General features: G+C 40.8%; 1 protein-coding gene across 1 annotated transcript; it reads left to right on the top strand.

The window, feature by feature from the left end:
- On the top strand, positions 1 to 8,631 carry LOC121397298 (protein kinase C epsilon type-like). Its single transcript, XM_041573912.1, has 7 exons — positions 1 to 49; positions 2,447 to 2,551; positions 5,117 to 5,221; positions 5,838 to 5,954; positions 7,076 to 7,176; positions 7,685 to 7,849; positions 8,536 to 8,631. The coding sequence occupies exons 1-7, from the start codon at positions 1 to 3 to the stop codon at positions 8,629 to 8,631; spliced, it is 738 nt and encodes a 245-aa protein (XP_041429846.1).
- The last annotated feature ends 9,871 nt before the right edge of the window (positions 8,632 to 18,502 follow it).

Below are 18,502 nucleotides of genomic sequence, written 5' to 3'. Positions count from 1 at the left end.
ATGGAGAAGAAGAGGAGAAGATCGGAGAGTCCAGTGAAGGACCCAGCTAGTAAGGAGAAGAAACACAAAATATATTGTTTTAAGAATATAATTATATAACCTGTAACTTATGTGTTAAATATGCAAAGATGGGCATTTAACTTGGGGTGACTGTGCCCCCGCCTCTCATTTTGTAATCAAAAACATCGAGAGTGTATGTCCTTTACTATTCACTGTATGTATTGTTCTTGGAGGGCAAAAACCATTGACTTTTCGTGTTTAATATAGTTGAGGCACCACTATATAAAGGGTACTATGAGTATCTGTATATAATGTTTATTGTATAGAATATATTTAGAGTGCCAGTATCCTCTTCCAATGTGTATAATGCCCTATGGTGCCAGTGTCTGTTGGCACCATAAATTACTTGGGCAGTAACTGTTGGCTTTTAATATAGTTGAGGTACCACTATATGACTATATGTAGGGTAGTATGATTGCCTGTATATAATGTATACTGTATACAACATTTTTTAGCTACCGCTATGCCTTCCCTTCCAATGCATTCATGTTGCCAGTGTCCATTGGTTGCTAGAGGATAATGTGCTTGGGGCAGCTGTGCCAACTGTCTTTCCCTGTGTTTAATGTAGTAGTTGAGCATGAGACACTACTAAATGAATATATGTAGGGTACTATGAGTACCTGTATATGATGTTTACTGTATACAATATATTTAGAGTGCTATGCACTTCCAATGTGTATAATGCCCTATAGCGCCAGTGCAAAATAGTAATCGCTCACGCACACCTGTCTGTGTAGATGAATCCAATTCCCTTGGTGCACAGTGATAGAGGTAACCGGCAACCTCAAATCTGATACTAAGAAAAGGCACACTGGCACACAAGCTGTGAATGCAGGTGAACACCTTGCAAAGTTTTATTACCGGAAGTGCAACGTTTCGGGGCAAGCCCCTTTGTCAAGCACCTGCATTCACAGCTTGTGTGCCAGTGTGCCTTTTCTTAGTATCAGATTTGAGGTTGCCGGTTACCTCTATCACTGTGCACCAAGGGAATTTGGATTCATCTACACCGACAGGTGTGCGTGAGCGATTACTATTTTGCACTGGCGCTATAGGGCATTATACACATTGGAAGTGCATAGCACTCTAAATATATTGTATACAGTAAACATCATATACAGGTACTCATAGTACCCTACATATATTCATTTAGTAGTGTCTCATGCTCAACTAATACATTAAACACAGGGAAAGACAGTTGGCACAGCTGCCCCAAGCCTTTTCTTACTATAGCACCAGTGTCCATTGGCACCATTAATTACTTGGGCAAAAAACATTGGCTTTTAATGTTTAATATAGCTTTAGAGTCATCACTATATGACTATATGCAGGTTGCTATGTGTGCATGCATATAATGTTTACTATATGCAATATATTTTGGGTACCAGTATGTGGTCCTTTTCAATGGGTATAATGCCCTTTGGAGCCAGTATATGTTGGCACCATAAAGTGCTTGGGGTACCTGTGCCAACTGCCTTTGACTATATTTAATGTACCACTGAGTCTCACTGTAGGTAACATTATTGGGGTGGCAGTAACCATTGCTTTGTACTGTATAATTGTTGTGCCAGTGACCACAGCCTCTCCTTATAATGTTTTCTGCTGCCTCTAATTGTATAAAAATTTGCATCTGGGGTTCCTGTGTCTGCTGTCTCTCATGTTATATAATATATTTTGGGTGCTAATAACCTCTGGCATTTACTGTATAATGTGGGAAAGGATCCAATCCCCCATATGCTTGAGCTGGCAGTAGCCACTTAGACTGAAGCTGTTACTTGCCATTTAGGCGCAACCTGTCTGCTGCAACTCAGGATCAGATTGTCACTCACCAGTTTTCCAACCACTGGAAATAACATTTTCACACTTTATTTATAAAAACCCTAGGAGCAGAGGCAAGAATAGAAACGTATGCCCCTTACACTCAATTCCAGAGCAATTGTACCCAGAGTGCAGCATGTGGTGCTGGCAGCTGCAACATTTATACAACAAATGCTTTTTGCACTAATTTTTTGCACATTGCAGATAAATGAGTCCAAGGCCAGGCCAAACCGACCAGGCACCCTAGGCAACCCAGCTAGCCACCCCACTCCCCCCCCTTTAACAAGCGGGGGGAGAGGGACAGAGGGGAGGGAGTGGAGAGTAACATAGGAAGGGAAGAAGAGGGACAGAGTGCAGGTGAAAGTGACAGAAGGGAGGGAGGCAAGAGTGACAGTGGGCAGTGAACTTGCACTAGGGGTAGGCAGAAGACACTTTAACAGGTACCTGCCCATACCCCCTATTGTTGCACCCTAGGCAGGTGCTTCTTCTGCCCACCCCTAGTTCCGGCCCTGAGTTAGTCCCTGACTAAATTAGAAATTAGAGAGTCACAAAGTGATTTTTATTTTTTTAGCAGGAGAAAAGATAAAACTGAGGAATTTAAGGATTTGCCTAGAAGATCTAAAGCAATATCCACAGAGACGGAAAAGATCGAGAAGTCCGGAGGAGAACCCAGCTGGTAAGAAAAACAAAACTTGAAATATATTGATGTAGGACTTCAAGGGGTGCTCAACCCAAAACATTCATTACAAATTTCAATGGCTGTATGGTAATTTATGGTAAATTTTAACCCCAGCCTTGCTTGTAATATCACTGCAGAAATGACCAATGAGCACTCCACTAAAGGAGTTGTTCATCTTTGAGTTAACTTTTAGTATGATGTAGAAAGTGATATTCTGAGACAATTTGCAATTGGGTTTAGTTTTTTATTAGTTGTGGTTTTTGAGTTATTTAGCTTTTTATTCAGTAGCTCTGCAGTTTGCAATTTGTGCAAACTGGTTGCTAGGGTTCAAAATACCCTAGCAGCAATGCATTGATTTTAATGAGATAGGAATATGAATAGGAGGGGCCTGAATTGGATATAATGCTCTTTGGAGCCAGTATATGTTGGCACCATAAAGTGCTTGGGGTACCTGTATTTAATGTACCACTGGGTCTCACTGTAGGTAACATTATTGGGGTGGCAGTAACTGTTGCTTTGTACTGTATATAATGTAATTGTTGTGCCAGTGACCATAGCCTCTCCTTATATATAATGTTCTCTGCTGCCTCTAATTGTATTAAATTCATCTGGGGTTCCTGTGTCTACTGTCTCTCATGTCATATAATATATTTTGGGTGCTAATAACCCTTTGGCATTTACTGTATGATGTGGGAAAGGATCCAGTGCCCCATATGCTTGGGCTGGCAGTAGCCACTTAGGCTAAAGCTGTTAAGATGGCCATAGACGCAAAGATCCGCTCGTACAAATCCTTGAACGATCGACTTCCCCATCTCCCTACCTGCCATTAACCATTCAGATCAAATAAAGTAGAAAAGACCAGATCAGCCGATGTTCTGCCCCTGACAGCAATCGTACGATAGTTTATATCCAACAAAAGCTAGTGACAGTCTCCCACTGAAAATCGTATGATCGGCTATACATGCAGAGATATTATCGGCTGCCGACAGAAATTTTCTAACCTGACCAAACGACTGATCTCCTCTGGACGAAAAATGTCGGGACTCTCCACACACTGTCTGAAAATCGTACGAATCTACAGATCTTTGCGTCTATGGCCAGCTTTACTTGCCATTTAGGCACAACCTGTCTGCTGCAACTCAGGATCAAATTGTCACTCGCCAGTTTTCCAACCGATGTCACCAACGAGAAATAACATTTTCACACTTGGAGATTTATAAAAATCCTAGGCGCAGAGGCAAGAACAGAAACTTGTTCTCCTTAGCGCTGAAGTGCAGGGTGTGGTGCTGGCAGCTGCAACATGGGGAGGCCCATTTATCAAAGGTTGAAATTTTGAATTCATGTTAGTCTTTAAAAACTCCCCTAAACTCCCATGAACTCGAAATTCGACCAATCAGAATTTATTTAAAAAACTCGGGTGAGTAGGATCGACACGAAAACTCGATTCATGTTTTTTCTCTGAAAAAAACTTGAATGTCAGGAAGGCTGCAAACAACTCCAAAATGATCCCTGGACCTCTCCCATTGACTTGGTGGTGAATAGTCGAATATGAGTTCTTTAAAGGATAAATCAACCTGTGGGGAAAAAATACAGCTACCTCCCACCCCAGGTAGCCATCTCTCCTCCCCCCAGGCTAACTACCCCCCCGGGGAGATGCCCCATACTCCATACTTACCCCTCGGCGCAGGTTGTCCCAGCGATATCCACGTGTCCATCTTTCGGCTCCTCGGTAAGCTAAGACATCGGTATTTTTGCACATGCGCAGTTGTAGCAGTTTGCCGGTTTGCGACAACTGCGCACGTGCGGAATTACACGGAAATTACCGATCTCTCAGTCAGCTTACCGAGGAGCCGGAAGATGGATGCGTGGAACTTCGCTGGAAGAATCTGCGCCTAGGGGTAAGTATGGAGTATGGGGCATCTCCCCAGGGGGGTAGTTAGCCTGGGGGAGGAGGGAGGGAGGGCTACCTGGGGTGGGGGGTAGGCGTTTTTTTCCCCACAGATTGATTTCTCCTTCAAGGGCCAGTGTATGATAAATCTTGAAATTGAAAAACTCTAATCAAATCTGAATAACTCCCCAGTTGAATTTGACAGTTTTGACCATAAATAAACTTGAAAATTCGAATTTCGAATTTTCAATTCGACCCATTGATAAAATCTGCCCCGCAAACAACAAGTGCTCTTTGCACTAATTTTTTGCACAAATGAGTCCAGGGCCAGGCCAAGCCGGCCAGATGCCCTAGACAACCCAGCCAGCTACCCTGCTCCCCCCCCCCTAAAGGGAGGGAAGAGCGACAAAGGTGAGGGAGTATAGAGTGACGTAAGGAGGGGAGAGTGACAAAGGGGAGGGAAGAGTGACAGAGGGGTGGGAGGCAAGAGCAATGGTGGGCAGTGAACAAGAACTATGGGTATGCAGAAGACACTTCATCGGGTACTTGCCCAGCACCCCCGCTATTGTTGCACCCTAGGCAGGTGTTTCTTCTGGCCACCCCTAGTTCTGGCCCTGAATAAGTAAGACTAAATTAGAAATTAGAGAGTCACAAAGTGATTTTTATTTTTTTAGCAGAAGAAAAGATAAAACTGAAGGATTTAAGGATTTGCCTAGAACGCCTAAAGCAATATCCACTGAGAAGGAAAAGATCAAGAGGTCCGGAGGAGAACCCAGCTGGTAAGGAGAACAAAACTTGAAAGATATTTATGTAGGACTGAAACCCAAAAACAGATCCCCACAGGCTCAGTATTTTAAAGCATCTTTCTAATATACATTCATTACAAATTTCAGTGGTTAATGGTACTTTACGTTAATATGTCTGCAATTTCACTGTAGAAATGGCCAATATTGGACATGCCAGTAAGATCACTGCATCAGTGCATAGATTACCTCACCCAAACAGAATACCGCAAACTCCTCTTCTTTTCCCAGTGCTACTTGTCTCGCTTTGCCTTCCCTATCTAGCTGAAACTTCTAAAGATGTTCGTGTATTCCACAGTGGAACAGACGGCCATCTTTGATTTATTTCCTTCTTCCACTGATGATTAGGGAGCTGTGAACTAGGGCACTGGCAGTCCAAGCCTGGTCCACAATAAGCTGTGAGCTAGATACAAGTCAAAAATTAATTCAATTATTTTATTGGTTGCTATCGGTAACTGTACCAGTACAATTTAGCACCTATGTTGCACATGAAACAGCCATATCATGTGCATGACATGGCCAAAAGTGATAAATGAGTCCCTGAGTAAATTAGATTAAAGAGCCACAAAGTAACAATTTTTTTTTTTAGCAGGAGAAAAGATTACAATCAAAGAAATACAGACAAATAAACAAATTTGCAGGGATGGAGATCGAAAGCAGTATCCACTGCGAAGGAAAAGATCAAGAAGTCCAGAGCAGAGCCCAGCTGGTAAGGAGAAAAACATTTGAAAGATATTGATGTTAGACTTGAAGAGGTGTTCAACCCAAAATATGCTCCTCACACGCCCAGTCATTCAAAGCAACTTTCCAATACACATTCATTACTAATTTCAATTGCTGTATGGTAATTTATTGTAAATTGTAACCCCAGCCTTGCTTGTAATATTACTGCAGAAATGGCCAATGAGCACTCCACTAAAGGGGTTGGTCACCTTTGAGTTAACCTTTAGTATGATGTAGAAAGTGATATTCTGAGACAATTTGCAATTGGTTTTTATCTTTTATTACTTGTGGTTTTTGAGTTATGTAACTTTCTATTCAGCAGCTCTGCAGTTTGCAATTTCTGCAAACTGGTTGCTAGGGTTCAATATACCCTAGCAACCATGCATTGATTAGAGACAGGAATATGAATAGGAGAGGCCTGAATTAAAAGATGAGTAATCAGAAGTTAAAATAAATGTGTAGCTATAGAGAGCATTTGATTTTTAGATGGGGTCAGTGACTCCCATTTGAAAGCTGGAAAGGGTCAGAAGAAGAAGGAAAATAATTACAAAACAATAAAAAAATAAATACTGAAGACCAATTGAAAAGTTGCTTAGAATTGATCATTATGATAAAGGACGCAACCTGTTTAGACGTAGTCAAACTTGCAGCTGTGAACATGTTATACTTTAATGCATCTTTTTCATTTGTCATGTTGAAAAACAATAAAAACTTCAAATAAAAAAAAAAAAAAGAATTGATCATTATATAACATACTAAAAGTTAACTCAAAGGTAAACCACCCCTTTAATACTAGGCATGCCATTAAGATTAGTCAATGGATAGATAGCTCACAGTGACTGTAATTTACAATCAAATGGTCTATAAATAATGTTTTGTTGCCCTGGGGCCTACTGTAAAATTATTGGTTTTTCCAACTTGACCCTGTGCTGTACCTGGTGGCTGATTTTGGAATATACCACCATAATAGGGACCCTTGATATGTATTAATCATGGGACATGAAGACTACACCTTAAATATAAGGACATTGTAATTATTTAACATAACATTCTATGTATCTTTATTGGATGAATTGAGTTACATTGTCTTTTTTATAAATCCCCTAGGAGGAAAAGAGAATGTTAGAGAGGATGCCAAAACATCGCAATACCTCGATATTAAAAATTACAGCCTTATTAAAGAACTAGGAGAAGGCAACTTTGGCAAGGTGAGTGATGAGATTCTATGGGAAAATCTATTGTAATGATCTGGAATGAAACCAAAAGTAGACAGAAATCACAAGAGAATTAAGCATGTAAATTTAACATGTAAACTCTTCTGTGATCAGTGGAAGTGCATGTGCTATATTTGCTGTAGAGAATATTTTCCCTTATCTAAAGGATACCCCAATCTTCATTCCTATCGTAAAAGGATGGTCAGACCCAGGCAGGGCACACACATGACTTTTCAATTTACCTTTTAAAAGGTAAATAAATTAATATTAAAAAAGCACAAACAAATTTTAAAAAATAGTCTATATCATGTTAATTTATCCTATCCTGTCTCCTTCACATTATTGCCAGTACAAAAATGTGGGGCTATTAGGATAAAATGGAAATACTGAATATTTCATGTCTCATCCTTTGTTGAATTACCAATATGAGTGAAGCTACAGTCACTAATGTCCATATAAGAGACCCAGTAATATTTATTTTCTTTGCGCTCTTATTTCCCAGGTGGTGTTGGCATCATATAAAATCAAGAACCAACTAACTGCAATCAAGATCATCGAGAAGCAGCGGGAGGAAGATTTCAAATATGTCAGACGAGAGGCATCAGTTCTTCAGATTTCTAGCAGATGCCCATTTCTATGCCGGGCAATGGCAACATTCCAAACTAAGGTACAGGGTAGTGAGCTCTGCTAGGGTCTGTCTGCTTTCTGCATATATTATGCTGAAAATAAAAGTATTTCATATGGCATATTTGTCTTTACACAGAGCCTTGCCACCTTGTTAGTGAATGTGATGCTTCTACAGTACTAGAGACCTCAGGATAGGCTGCTATATATATATATATATATATATATATATATATATAGCAGTCTATCCTGAGGTCTCTACTATATGTATATAAAACCACATATATGTGTACCCTTCTCTGTAGTTTCATTCAGCTACTAAAGTATAGCAGGACCCTATCCCAGTATCAGTGGCCTGGGGTATAAGGTGCCCAGTGGGGGTCAGCTTCCTCGGTATTATGTGTAGCAGGGGCTCCCGTGTGAACCGTGAGTATGTATGGTGGGAGGTCATTGGTGACCCGTGAGTATGTGTGGCTGGATTTATGTGCAGAGGAGGCCCGGAAATTTTAAACCCCTTTCCAGTATTATAATCTAGAATAATGAGTTGTGGAACCAATACTGCTATTAATATTAGTGTATTGTGTTCTGTCTAACCTGGAGTTATCTTAGTTTGTTGTAATTATTATGCTGTTTTGCATATTTTTTGTATTAAATTAATAAATGGTCATGTGACTATTTTGTCCTATCCAGTTCTGTGCTTCACCTTCTCCTTTCTGTTTTTAAAACCAGTCGCTAATCCTGCTAGCCCTGGAGTACGTCAGTGGAGGAACACTGGAGAACATCATTGAGGACCGAGGACGTCTGAATAACAAGCAAGTGCTGTAAGTAGCAAGCTCCTTGAGACAGAAGTACCTAAAATACAATGGATATCTACCAGTCATATAACACTATAAGTAACATGCTAGCAGGGCCACCATCGGGGTGGGCACAGGGGGGACAGTTTTGTGTCTAAGGGGGCCCCCCTACTTTCAGCGTGCTGCCAACTTCAGAAAATAGGACAGCAGCTCCGTGCACGCAAGATTTTTTCCTATTCAGATTTTCTGTACCCTCATTGGTTCTTTAAGTCCTGGTAAAGCTGCAATGGGATTGGATAGAATCCCTGTACATCTTTATTGGGACTTATCCTTAAAGAACCAATGAGGGTACAGAAAATCTGAATAGGAGAAAATCTTGCGTGCATGGAGCTGCTGTGATATTTTCTGAAGTTGGCAGCACACTGAAATCAGGGGGGCCTGGCTAATCAAGTAAGTGAAGCTTGGCCAGGCCCCTCTTGGACACAAAACCCTGGCAAGCATTTTTTTTAAATTTTGGGGTGCCTGGCTACCAAGTACCAATGGCTTTTTATAATTTTGTGGGGCGCCCAGTCCATCAATTTTTTTTTTACTTGCATGGGGGGCCTGATCACGAATGGATTTTTATAATTTGGTGGGGGGGCAGGCCATCATTTTTTTAGTTGCAGGGGGCCCCTGATGACTAATGGCTTTTTATAACATCTGGTTGGGGTGGCCACCAGTGGCTTTTTATAGCTTAGGGGGGGTTTAATGTTTTACCTCTGATATCTGTGGGGTGGTCAAGATATGGGGTGGGGCTTGAGGGTGGGCGGGGACCAGGGGGCCCTAAAAATGTTGCAGTTCATGGCCCTGTGATTTCTGAAGGCGGCCCTGCATGCTACTAGAGACTGGAATAGTACAACACAGAAACACTGCTCAAGCATATATTAAATGGTATGAGACGGGACTACAAAGTGATTTGTGTTTTCTTTTTTCTAAAAGGTTTTATGCTTCAGAATTAGTGGTGGGTATACAGTTCCTGCACGACAACGGGATCGTTCATCGGTAAGAAAAATCTAAATTCTCTCCCAAGTCCTTCACTATTTATACATAGTTGTGTTTCTGGACATCATTCTAATATAAACTGTACCATGTGTGTTTTACAGTGACCTCAAGCCAGAGAACATATTGGTGGATGAACAAGGCCATGTGAAAATCGGCGATTTTGGCCTTGTCTGCACCGGTATATATGGAGCAAACACACGGTGCGACTATTACGGAACACCAGGATACACGGCACCACAGGTGAGAATCTCAGCTCCTGTACATTTACACAATATTTCTTATTATTTTAAGTGACACTGATGTGTTACTCTACCACTTGGCCCACTAAAACTCTGAGCTTATTGGACTACCAAAGACAGATAATCCTTCAGCCCATCATGGGTAATTACATTTATATATCTACTTTATTGACCTTCATTCAAGCATCAGTTTGCCCATTCTGCAATCCTATATGGTAATCAGGGTTCTCAGTATAAGAACTTTTGGTAACTAATCTGTTATTTGTTGCCAAGGTTTTATTAGAGGAGCCATACAACGCTGGAGCTGACTGGTGGTCTTTCGGAGTCATCTTGTATGAAATGGCCACCAACAGGTTACCATTCTCACCGAAGGGAAACTTGAAACAACAGGTAGAAAGCATTACCAACAGAGAGCCTGAATATCCAGACTCCCTTTCTACCAAACTGCGTGACCTCATAAAACAGGTTAGTAAAATCAGAATGAACATTTAGTAAATAATATTTTTTTTTAACAATTATTTTTTGTTTTCACTTTTCCAGAAATAAATTAACAGAAAAGAAAGTAAATGTTGCTATTAAAGGGGTGGTTCACCTTTAAGTTAACCTTTAGTATGTTATAGTATGGTTAATTCCAAGTAACTTTTCAAGTGGTCCATTATTTTTTTATAGTTTTTGTTTGTTTTATTTGCCTTTTTCTTCTGACGCTTTCCAGCTTTCAAATGGCTGACCCCATCTAAAAACAAACGCTCTGTAAGGCTATAGATGTATTGTTATTGCTACTTTGTATTATTCATCTTTATATTCAAGCCCTCTCCTATTCATATTCCAGTCTCATTGCATTGTTGCTAGGATAACATGGACCCTAGCAACCAGATAGCCGACATTTCAAACTGGAGAGCTGATGAATAAAAAGCAAAAAAACACAAATAAAAAATGAAAACCAATTTCAAATTGTCTCAGAATATCACCTTCTACATCATACTAAAAGTTAACTCAAAGGTGAACAGCCCCTTTAATATAAAGTTATAAAAATGGTTTTTGTTTTTGATATAGCAGAATGGTTTTAAGGTATTTAGTTTACTTGTTATGGTAGAATGTTGGCATATGAAGCACCAATCTGCAGCCTGTTGTAGGAGTAGTAAAATTGTTTCCATTAGTCAGATGACCCTCACTGGTATAGATTCTAGGTAGTGTGGTATCAAGTGTGAAAGGAAAAAAGTGCATTTACAGCCTGGGGTGAAAAGTCTCCAGAAGAAGGTCACTCTATGCTGGACATTCATGAGTGGGGGGTTAGTGTGAGAGCAAAATGCAGTAATAAGTGATGACGTAGGGCAAAAATTCGAGTTTTAGTCTGCTGAGTAGCCTTAAGCTCTATTAAAAGGAGAGCTAGTGGCATTAGATCTCTGCTGATTTTTACCAGATTTTAACTGCCAGGTCCTTATGTGCAGAGCTCTTCTGGTACTTGATGATATTCTGGATACCAACCAATGTCACAAGGCATAACCTAGGAACAATTATAGAATTTTTATATGTAAATGTTTTACTATATGGAAGGTAGCAAAATATATGCAATATATTATTATTATTAATAATAATAATAATAAATGTTCATTATTTGCTTTAGCTCTTGAAGAAGAAGGCCAACCAACGTCTTGGGGTGAATGGCAACATCCGGGATCACCCATATTTTTCCACTGTTGATTGGTCAATTGTGGAGAAAAGAAGATTAAAGCCTCCTATAAAACCAAGTCATGTAAGTGCATAACTGTGATGTGATCACATTAACCTGGAAGGGAATCAGAACATCTCTACACTTAGAGCCACTAGCAGAGCAGTAATGTATCTATTCTTACAGTGGCTCCAGTGTTCTTTTATGTTTTGCACCAGATTTGCTTAACTAAACCTATATGCAGTAGTTTTACATTGCATGTGCTCAGACAAAACACAGCTTTTTTGGGGGGGGTTCAGGGAATCAGTCTGTTAAATGGCAATTTAGAATATTAAATACCACCATGGCTGAAGGGAATAATTATTGTATGACCATGTATTTTTATCACTTCTCATAGGAATCAGCCACAGGGTTCATCAAGAAATATATCTCATTCCCAAAAGAGGACCCCAGCGAGACCCGTATGCTCAATGGGTTCAATTACGTGGACCCGAGCTGGCTGGAGTAATGAGTAGCTGTGCTGTCGGCAAGGTAAAGTTTAAAACAGAGATGATATTTGTAGGGACCAATAGGTTAGAATAGACTATGGTTCTGAAATTTCTATTTCTTAATGAACCTAATGTGTAAGGCTAGACCACCAAAGAATATAGTTACATAGTTACATAGTTAAATTGGGTTGAAAAAAGACAAAGTCCATCAAGTTCAACCACTCCAAATGAAAACCCAGCATCCATACACACACCCCTCCCTACTTTCACATAAATTCTATATACCCATACCTATACTAACTATGGAGCTTAGTATCACAATAGCCTTTGATATTATGTCTGTCCAAGAAATCATCCAAGCCATTCTTAAAGGCATTAACTGAATCAGCCATCACAACATCACCCGGCAGTGCATTCCACAACCTCACTGTCCTGACTGTGAAGAACCCCCTACGTTGCTTCAAATGAAAGTTCTTTTCTTCTAGTCTAAAGGGGTGGCCTCTGGTACGGTGATCCACTTTATGGGTGAAAAGGTCCCTGCTATTTGTCTATAATTTCCTCTAATGTACTTGTAAAGTGTAATCATGTCCCCTCGCAAGCGCCTTTTTTCCAGAGAAAACAACCCCAACCTTGACAGTCTATCCTCATAATTTAAGTCTTCCATCCCTCTAACCAATTTAGTTGCACGTCTCTGCACTCTCTCCAGCTCATTTATGTGCCTCCTAAGGACTGGAGTCCAAAACTGCACTGCATACTCCAGATGAGGCCTCACCAGGGACCTATAAAGAGGCATAATTATGTTTTCATTTTCAGAGTTAATGCCCTTTTTATGCAAGACAGAACATTATTTGCTTTAGTAGCCACAGAATGACACTGCCCAGAATTAGACAACTTGTCATCTACAAAAAACCCTAGATCCTTATCATTTAAGGAAACTCCCAACACACTGCCATTTAGTGTATAACTTGCATTTATATTATTTTTGCCAAAGTGCATAACCTTGCATTCATAAACATTGAACCTCATTTTCTAGTTTGCTGCCTAGTTTTCCAATCTTAGACAACTCACTCTGCAAAGTGGCAGCATCCTGCATGGAACCTATAGTTCTGCACAATTTAGTATCATCTGCAAAAATAGAAACAGTACTTTCAATGCCCACCTCCAGGTCATTAATAAACAAGTTGAAAAGCAAGGGACCTAGTACAGTACTAACAACACTGGTCCAATTAGAAAATGTTCCATTTACCACCACTCTTTGTAGTCTATCTTTTAGCCAGTTCTCTATCCAGGTACAAATACTATGTTCCAGGCCAACATTCCTTAATTTAACCAGTAACCTTTTGTGTGGCACTGTATCAAATGCTTTAGCAAAGTCTAAGTTAATCACATCCACTGACATCCCAGAATCGAGGTCACTACTTACATTCTCATAAAAAGAAATTAAGTTAGTCTGGAAAGATCTATTATGCATTAAACCATGCTGGCACAAACTCATAGTATTATGATTTGCTATGAAGTCCAGTATCTTATCCTTTATCAACCCTTCGAAAAGCTTTCCTACCACTGACGTCAGACTAACTGGCCTATAGTTTTGAGGCTGAGAACGGGATCCTTTTTTGAATAGAGGCACCACATTAGCAATTCACCAGCACTATGCCAGATCTCAATGAATCCTGAAAATTTAAGTAAAGAGTTTTGACAATCACAGAGCTAAGCTCGCTAAGTACCCTGGGATGAATACCACGTGGCCCCGGACCTATAGCTTTGTACCCACTGTACTTGACAGAAAATGTATCTTTTTCAGAGTCATCCCATCCAAGTACCGTGCAACATTCCACCAGAACACCACTAGTAACTCCACTGCTTCATCCTGCATATTAGGTAATGTATGACATTCTGCCAACAGCAAAGGTGAGCAAATACTGGTAATTACCATCTTACTATCCTACTCTACCTTACAATTACAACACCAGAAAAGGTGCTCCTCCCCAAAATGCACCGTCTTGCAGGTTAGTAGCACTGTGGCCAACATCACCGCAGAAAGCACTTACAGCTGCATTTAATATCCCCAAGTGCTTTCTATGCCATTAGCAACTTATGCAGCTGTTTTTTTTTCATGTTCACAGGTTTGCACATTTTAAGTTAAAAGTTTAAAAAAACAAAAAAAAAACAAAAAAAAAATCCCCCCATCCTCCCATGTTATACTACCCCCATCTTCCCATGTTAACCCTTCCTTTAAGGTTTAATAAAGCACAGCCTGTGATTTCCAGGCTTTATCATTATCTGTGATGTCATCAGTGGGGGGGATAGGGGTGGGCATAGCTAGTGGCTTGTCACAAGCCACCAGCGGTACCCCTCTAATGACATCACAGACTACATGCTCAACTATCCTTTCATTTCTATCCCTTGCCAAGCACAGCCTGTTCCCCCAGGCCTTATAAAGTACAGCCTGTCCCCCCCAGGCTTTATAGAGCACAGCCTGTTCACCCCAGGCATTATAAAGTACAGCCTATTCCCCTCAGGCTTTATAAAGCACAGCCTGTTGCCCAGGCCTTATAAAGCACAGCCTGTAATCATTTATGATGTCACCAGAGGGGGGATAGGGGTGGGCATTGCTAGTGGCCTGTGACTGGCTAGATTTCACAATCCACCAGCGGTACCCCTCTAATGACATCACAAACTGCCTCTGCCCTTGCCTTACCATCAATATATACTCTGTCACCAGCCTTTCCATTATGCCATCAGAGACAATTCCCATCATTAGGATTCATTTCAGTACTAGGCATGACAGTAAGTGAGAAAAAGGGGAGTACAATAGTGTGCACTACTTTTCGACATTTTATGATAACTGCATTTACACAGGTACTTGGCTAGATACATTTCCTATCTTGAAATCAAGAAGAATTTATCTGGCCTATCTTGGCTTTAAATGTATATGTCCCTTTTAAGAGGCATAAATAATGTCATGGAAAAGTCAGAGTCTTGAAATCTCAGGTAAGTAATGGCAGGTAATTGGCTCCTATTAGACAGAATTGTTTTTCAGCGAACCATGAAAAGGAAAGGATTAGGATACCGAAAAAATCCTGGAAAACCACAACCAAGATGGAGCACAGAGCGACGGACCAGTACAAAAAATGGAGGCCAAAGACAGTTCTATTCCCATGTGGGTTCTTCCCACATTATTTGAAATGAATGACTTTTCATTTGTATGTTGTAAGACTGTAATATATTCCTTTAATAAAGATTTCTCAGATATCAGTTTTGGCTCAATAGCATTCATTATAAACCCTGACCATAAGAAAGAATCTTTCTATAGTTTTCAGTGTTAAAGCATGGCAGCAAAAATTGGATACCAAGATATGTCTCTACTCTCCTTTCTCCGTTTACACGATCCTTCGTTAAAGGACCAGTAACATCAAAAATTTTTACAAAAAAATTCGTTACAATACAACGAAAAAAAACATCAAGACCAATTAAAATTTAAAATAGCAAATCCTTTATTAAGATATAACTTACAGAAACTCCACTTCCTGTCTTCTACAGAAACGGCGAAAGGGCGACCATCCATGCTGCTGTGCTTGATTGCTCTTCTCTGGCTCTTCACTGACAGCGTGTCGATCTCCTCCAGCTCTTCAGAAGGCCGCAGCGGTGTTATTATGCCTGTCCCCACTGTAACATAGCAGACCGCCAGCATACCAGGGTAACCCAGAACCCCCTGCCCCTGCATTATTTCAACCCTCCTGGCACCGGGAGGATTCCTTCTGCCTGCTGCGGAGACGCGCAAGAGCTGCATCTCTGCAGAGCCTGCCTTCGGAAAGTGAACCAGCTGGCCGGCGCGTTTGTGAACGCATCCCCAAGGCGAACTGCTGCCTTCACGATGGCTCCAATCACCTAGCAGCGCCAAGACTCCCGCCACTCGTTTCCTGATTCCTCCAGAGTGGAGTTTATACGATCCTCAACCTTTTGCCCCTCTCGGGCTTCCTTATTGTGTGCAACGCTCTCCTTTTGGTGCCGGAATCACTCCGGTTTTGTTACTGATGTAACCGCTCGGGAGGAACCCGGAAACGAGAGGCGGGAGCTGCAGAGGGAACTAGGCTGCTAGGTGATTGCCATCGCAAAGGCAGCAGTTCGCCTTGGGGATGTGCGGAGAGAGCCGGATAGCATTGGACAGGGGTCTGCCATTCAAACATGCCGGCCAGCTGGTTCACCTTCCGACTCTGAAGAAACGCTGCTCCCTTTACTGGTCCATACATTGATTGCGCGTCTCCCCAACAGCCCACAGCAGCAGGCAGAAGGAATCCTCCCGGTGCCAGGAGGGTTGAAATAATGCAGGGGCAAGGGGTTCTGGGTTACCCTGGTATGCTGGCGGTCTGCTATGTTACAGTGGGGACAGGCATAATAACACCGCTGTGGCCTTCTGAAGAGCTGGAGGAGATCGACACGCTGTCAGTGAAGAGCCAGAGAAGAGCAATCAAGCACAGCAGCATGGATGGTCGCCCTTTCGCCGTTTCTGTAGAAGACAGGAAGTGGAGTTTCTGTAAGTTATATCTTAATAAAGGATTTGCTATTTTAAATTTTAATTGGTCTTGATGTTTTTTTTCGTTGTATTGTAACGAATTTTTTTGTAAAAATTTTTGATGTTACTGGTCCTTTAAAGGGGATATCCAATCAAAAGCAGACTTTTGCATAATGAAAGGATATGTAATCCCAAGCAACTTTCCATTATATATGAACTAAGCATTTTAAATAGTTTCCAAGTTATTTGTAAATTTAATGGCAACTGAATCTCTGCCCTGCTGGCATTGACTCTTGAAACAATTAAACTGTCGGATTAACTGAGTTGCACCATGCTGTATTCGTGTATTTATTGAAATGGGGAGTTCTAAGTTTTAAGCTCAGCCAAGCAGTCCCATGAAATATCCTTGATTTCATAAAAAAGGTTAGTAAGTCTGTTCCTTCCATGTACAGTACATGATACTATGAACAGCTCTGCTTATTCTTGCATTGGGGTCAGCCTTGTACATGACATAGGGTCACAAGTCAACATGCTGTAAACAGGTCCTTATTTATTATGCTGCGTAAAATTATCTCAGAAAAACTAGTTTTAAAGCAGTGTAAAATAAATTGTTATGCTGTCCAATTGCCATAATTAATGTCATTTAGCAACACAGTTTTTTTACATAGTTCACTTGGTACAGACCTGTATATTAGACCTACAGGCAGTTAAAGGGTTAAACACTACTGTGTATGATCTGCGGCAGTGGTCTCTATACTGTGCACAGCAAGTAATGTCTAATCACTTGCCAAACTTCAACTCAAGCATCCTATCAGTTGTATTACAGGTATTGGACCTGTTCTCCAGGGACTTGGGTTTTTTTTTCTAGATAACGGATCTTTCCATAATTTGGATCTTCATACCTTAAGTCTACTAGAAAATCATTTAAACATTAAATAAACCCAATAGGCTGGTTTTGCTTCCATTAAGGATAGCTTTGGTAAAGTACAAGCTTCTGTTTTATTGTTACAGAGAAAAAGGAAATCATTTTTAAAAATATGGATTACCGTATATACTCGAGTATAAGCCGACCCGAGTATTAGCCGAGGTACCTAATTTTACCTACGAAAACTAGGAAAACGTATTGACTCTAGTATAAGCCTAGACACAACTACAGCCCTGTCTCCCAGCAGCGCACATTCTGCCAAAGCAACCCCCCAGCGATCAACCGGACTTCTTTGCAAAGTTCATGGTGACAGAGAATTGCCAAACGGATTACTGTGTGCATTGTCCCACTGTCCCACTACCATGTGCAGAGGGTGCTGTGTGATATTGCCATCACTGTTAATCTTTCGTATAACCAACAGAGGGCGCTGTGTGATATTGCAGTCACTGTTAATCTTTCATATAACCAACAGAGGGTGCTGTGTGATATTGCAGTCACTGTTAATCTTTCATATAACCAACAGAGGGTGCTGTGTGATATTGCAGTCACTGTTATTCTTTCATATAACCAACAGAGGGTGCTGTGTGATATTGCAGTCACTGTTATTCTTTCATATAACCAACAGAGGGCATTGTGGGATATTGCAGTCTCTCCCCAAGTGAACTGTTGGTATAGGAATGATTAAAAGTGACTGCAATCTCAGCTACTCGGGTCAGGTACCGCTGACCCGAGTATAAGCCGAGGTAGACTTTTTCAGCACATTTTGGATGCTGAAAAACTCGGCGGGTATATACGGTATATGGATAAAATGGAGTTTATAGGAGACTCCCTTTCCTTAATTGTGAGCTTTCCGGATACCCCAATACCCAGCCTGTCCTTATCCATTTAATATTTCCTCCCTATTTATAGCACTGGCATCAAACTTTATTTTAGCTAACAATGCCAGCTAAATCCTGGTTAAGTAGCAACCCTAGATGTATGTGGCAAGTTTTGGTGTAAATGACATGCAAATACAGTGCACAAG

The sequence above is a fragment of the Xenopus laevis genome, chromosome 8L (assembly GCF_017654675.1).
Source record: "Xenopus laevis strain J_2021 chromosome 8L, Xenopus_laevis_v10.1, whole genome shotgun sequence".
In the NCBI taxonomy this organism is placed as follows: domain Eukaryota; kingdom Metazoa; phylum Chordata; class Amphibia; order Anura; family Pipidae; genus Xenopus; species Xenopus laevis.
This window is presented reverse-complemented; position numbering and strand designations above follow the sequence as displayed.

Coding starts and splice junctions, on each gene's coding strand:
- LOC121397298 (XM_041573912.1), top strand. CDS start 1: ATGGAGAAGAAGAGGAGAAGATCGGAGAGTCCAGTGAAGGACCCAGCT. Junction 50..2,446: donor TCCAGTGAAGGACCCAGCTA/GTAAGGAGAAGA, acceptor TTATTTTTTTAG/CAGGAGAAAAGATAAAACTG. Junction 7,177..7,684: donor GAGAAGGCAACTTTGGCAAG/GTGAGTGATGAG, acceptor CTTATTTCCCAG/GTGGTGTTGGCATCATATAA.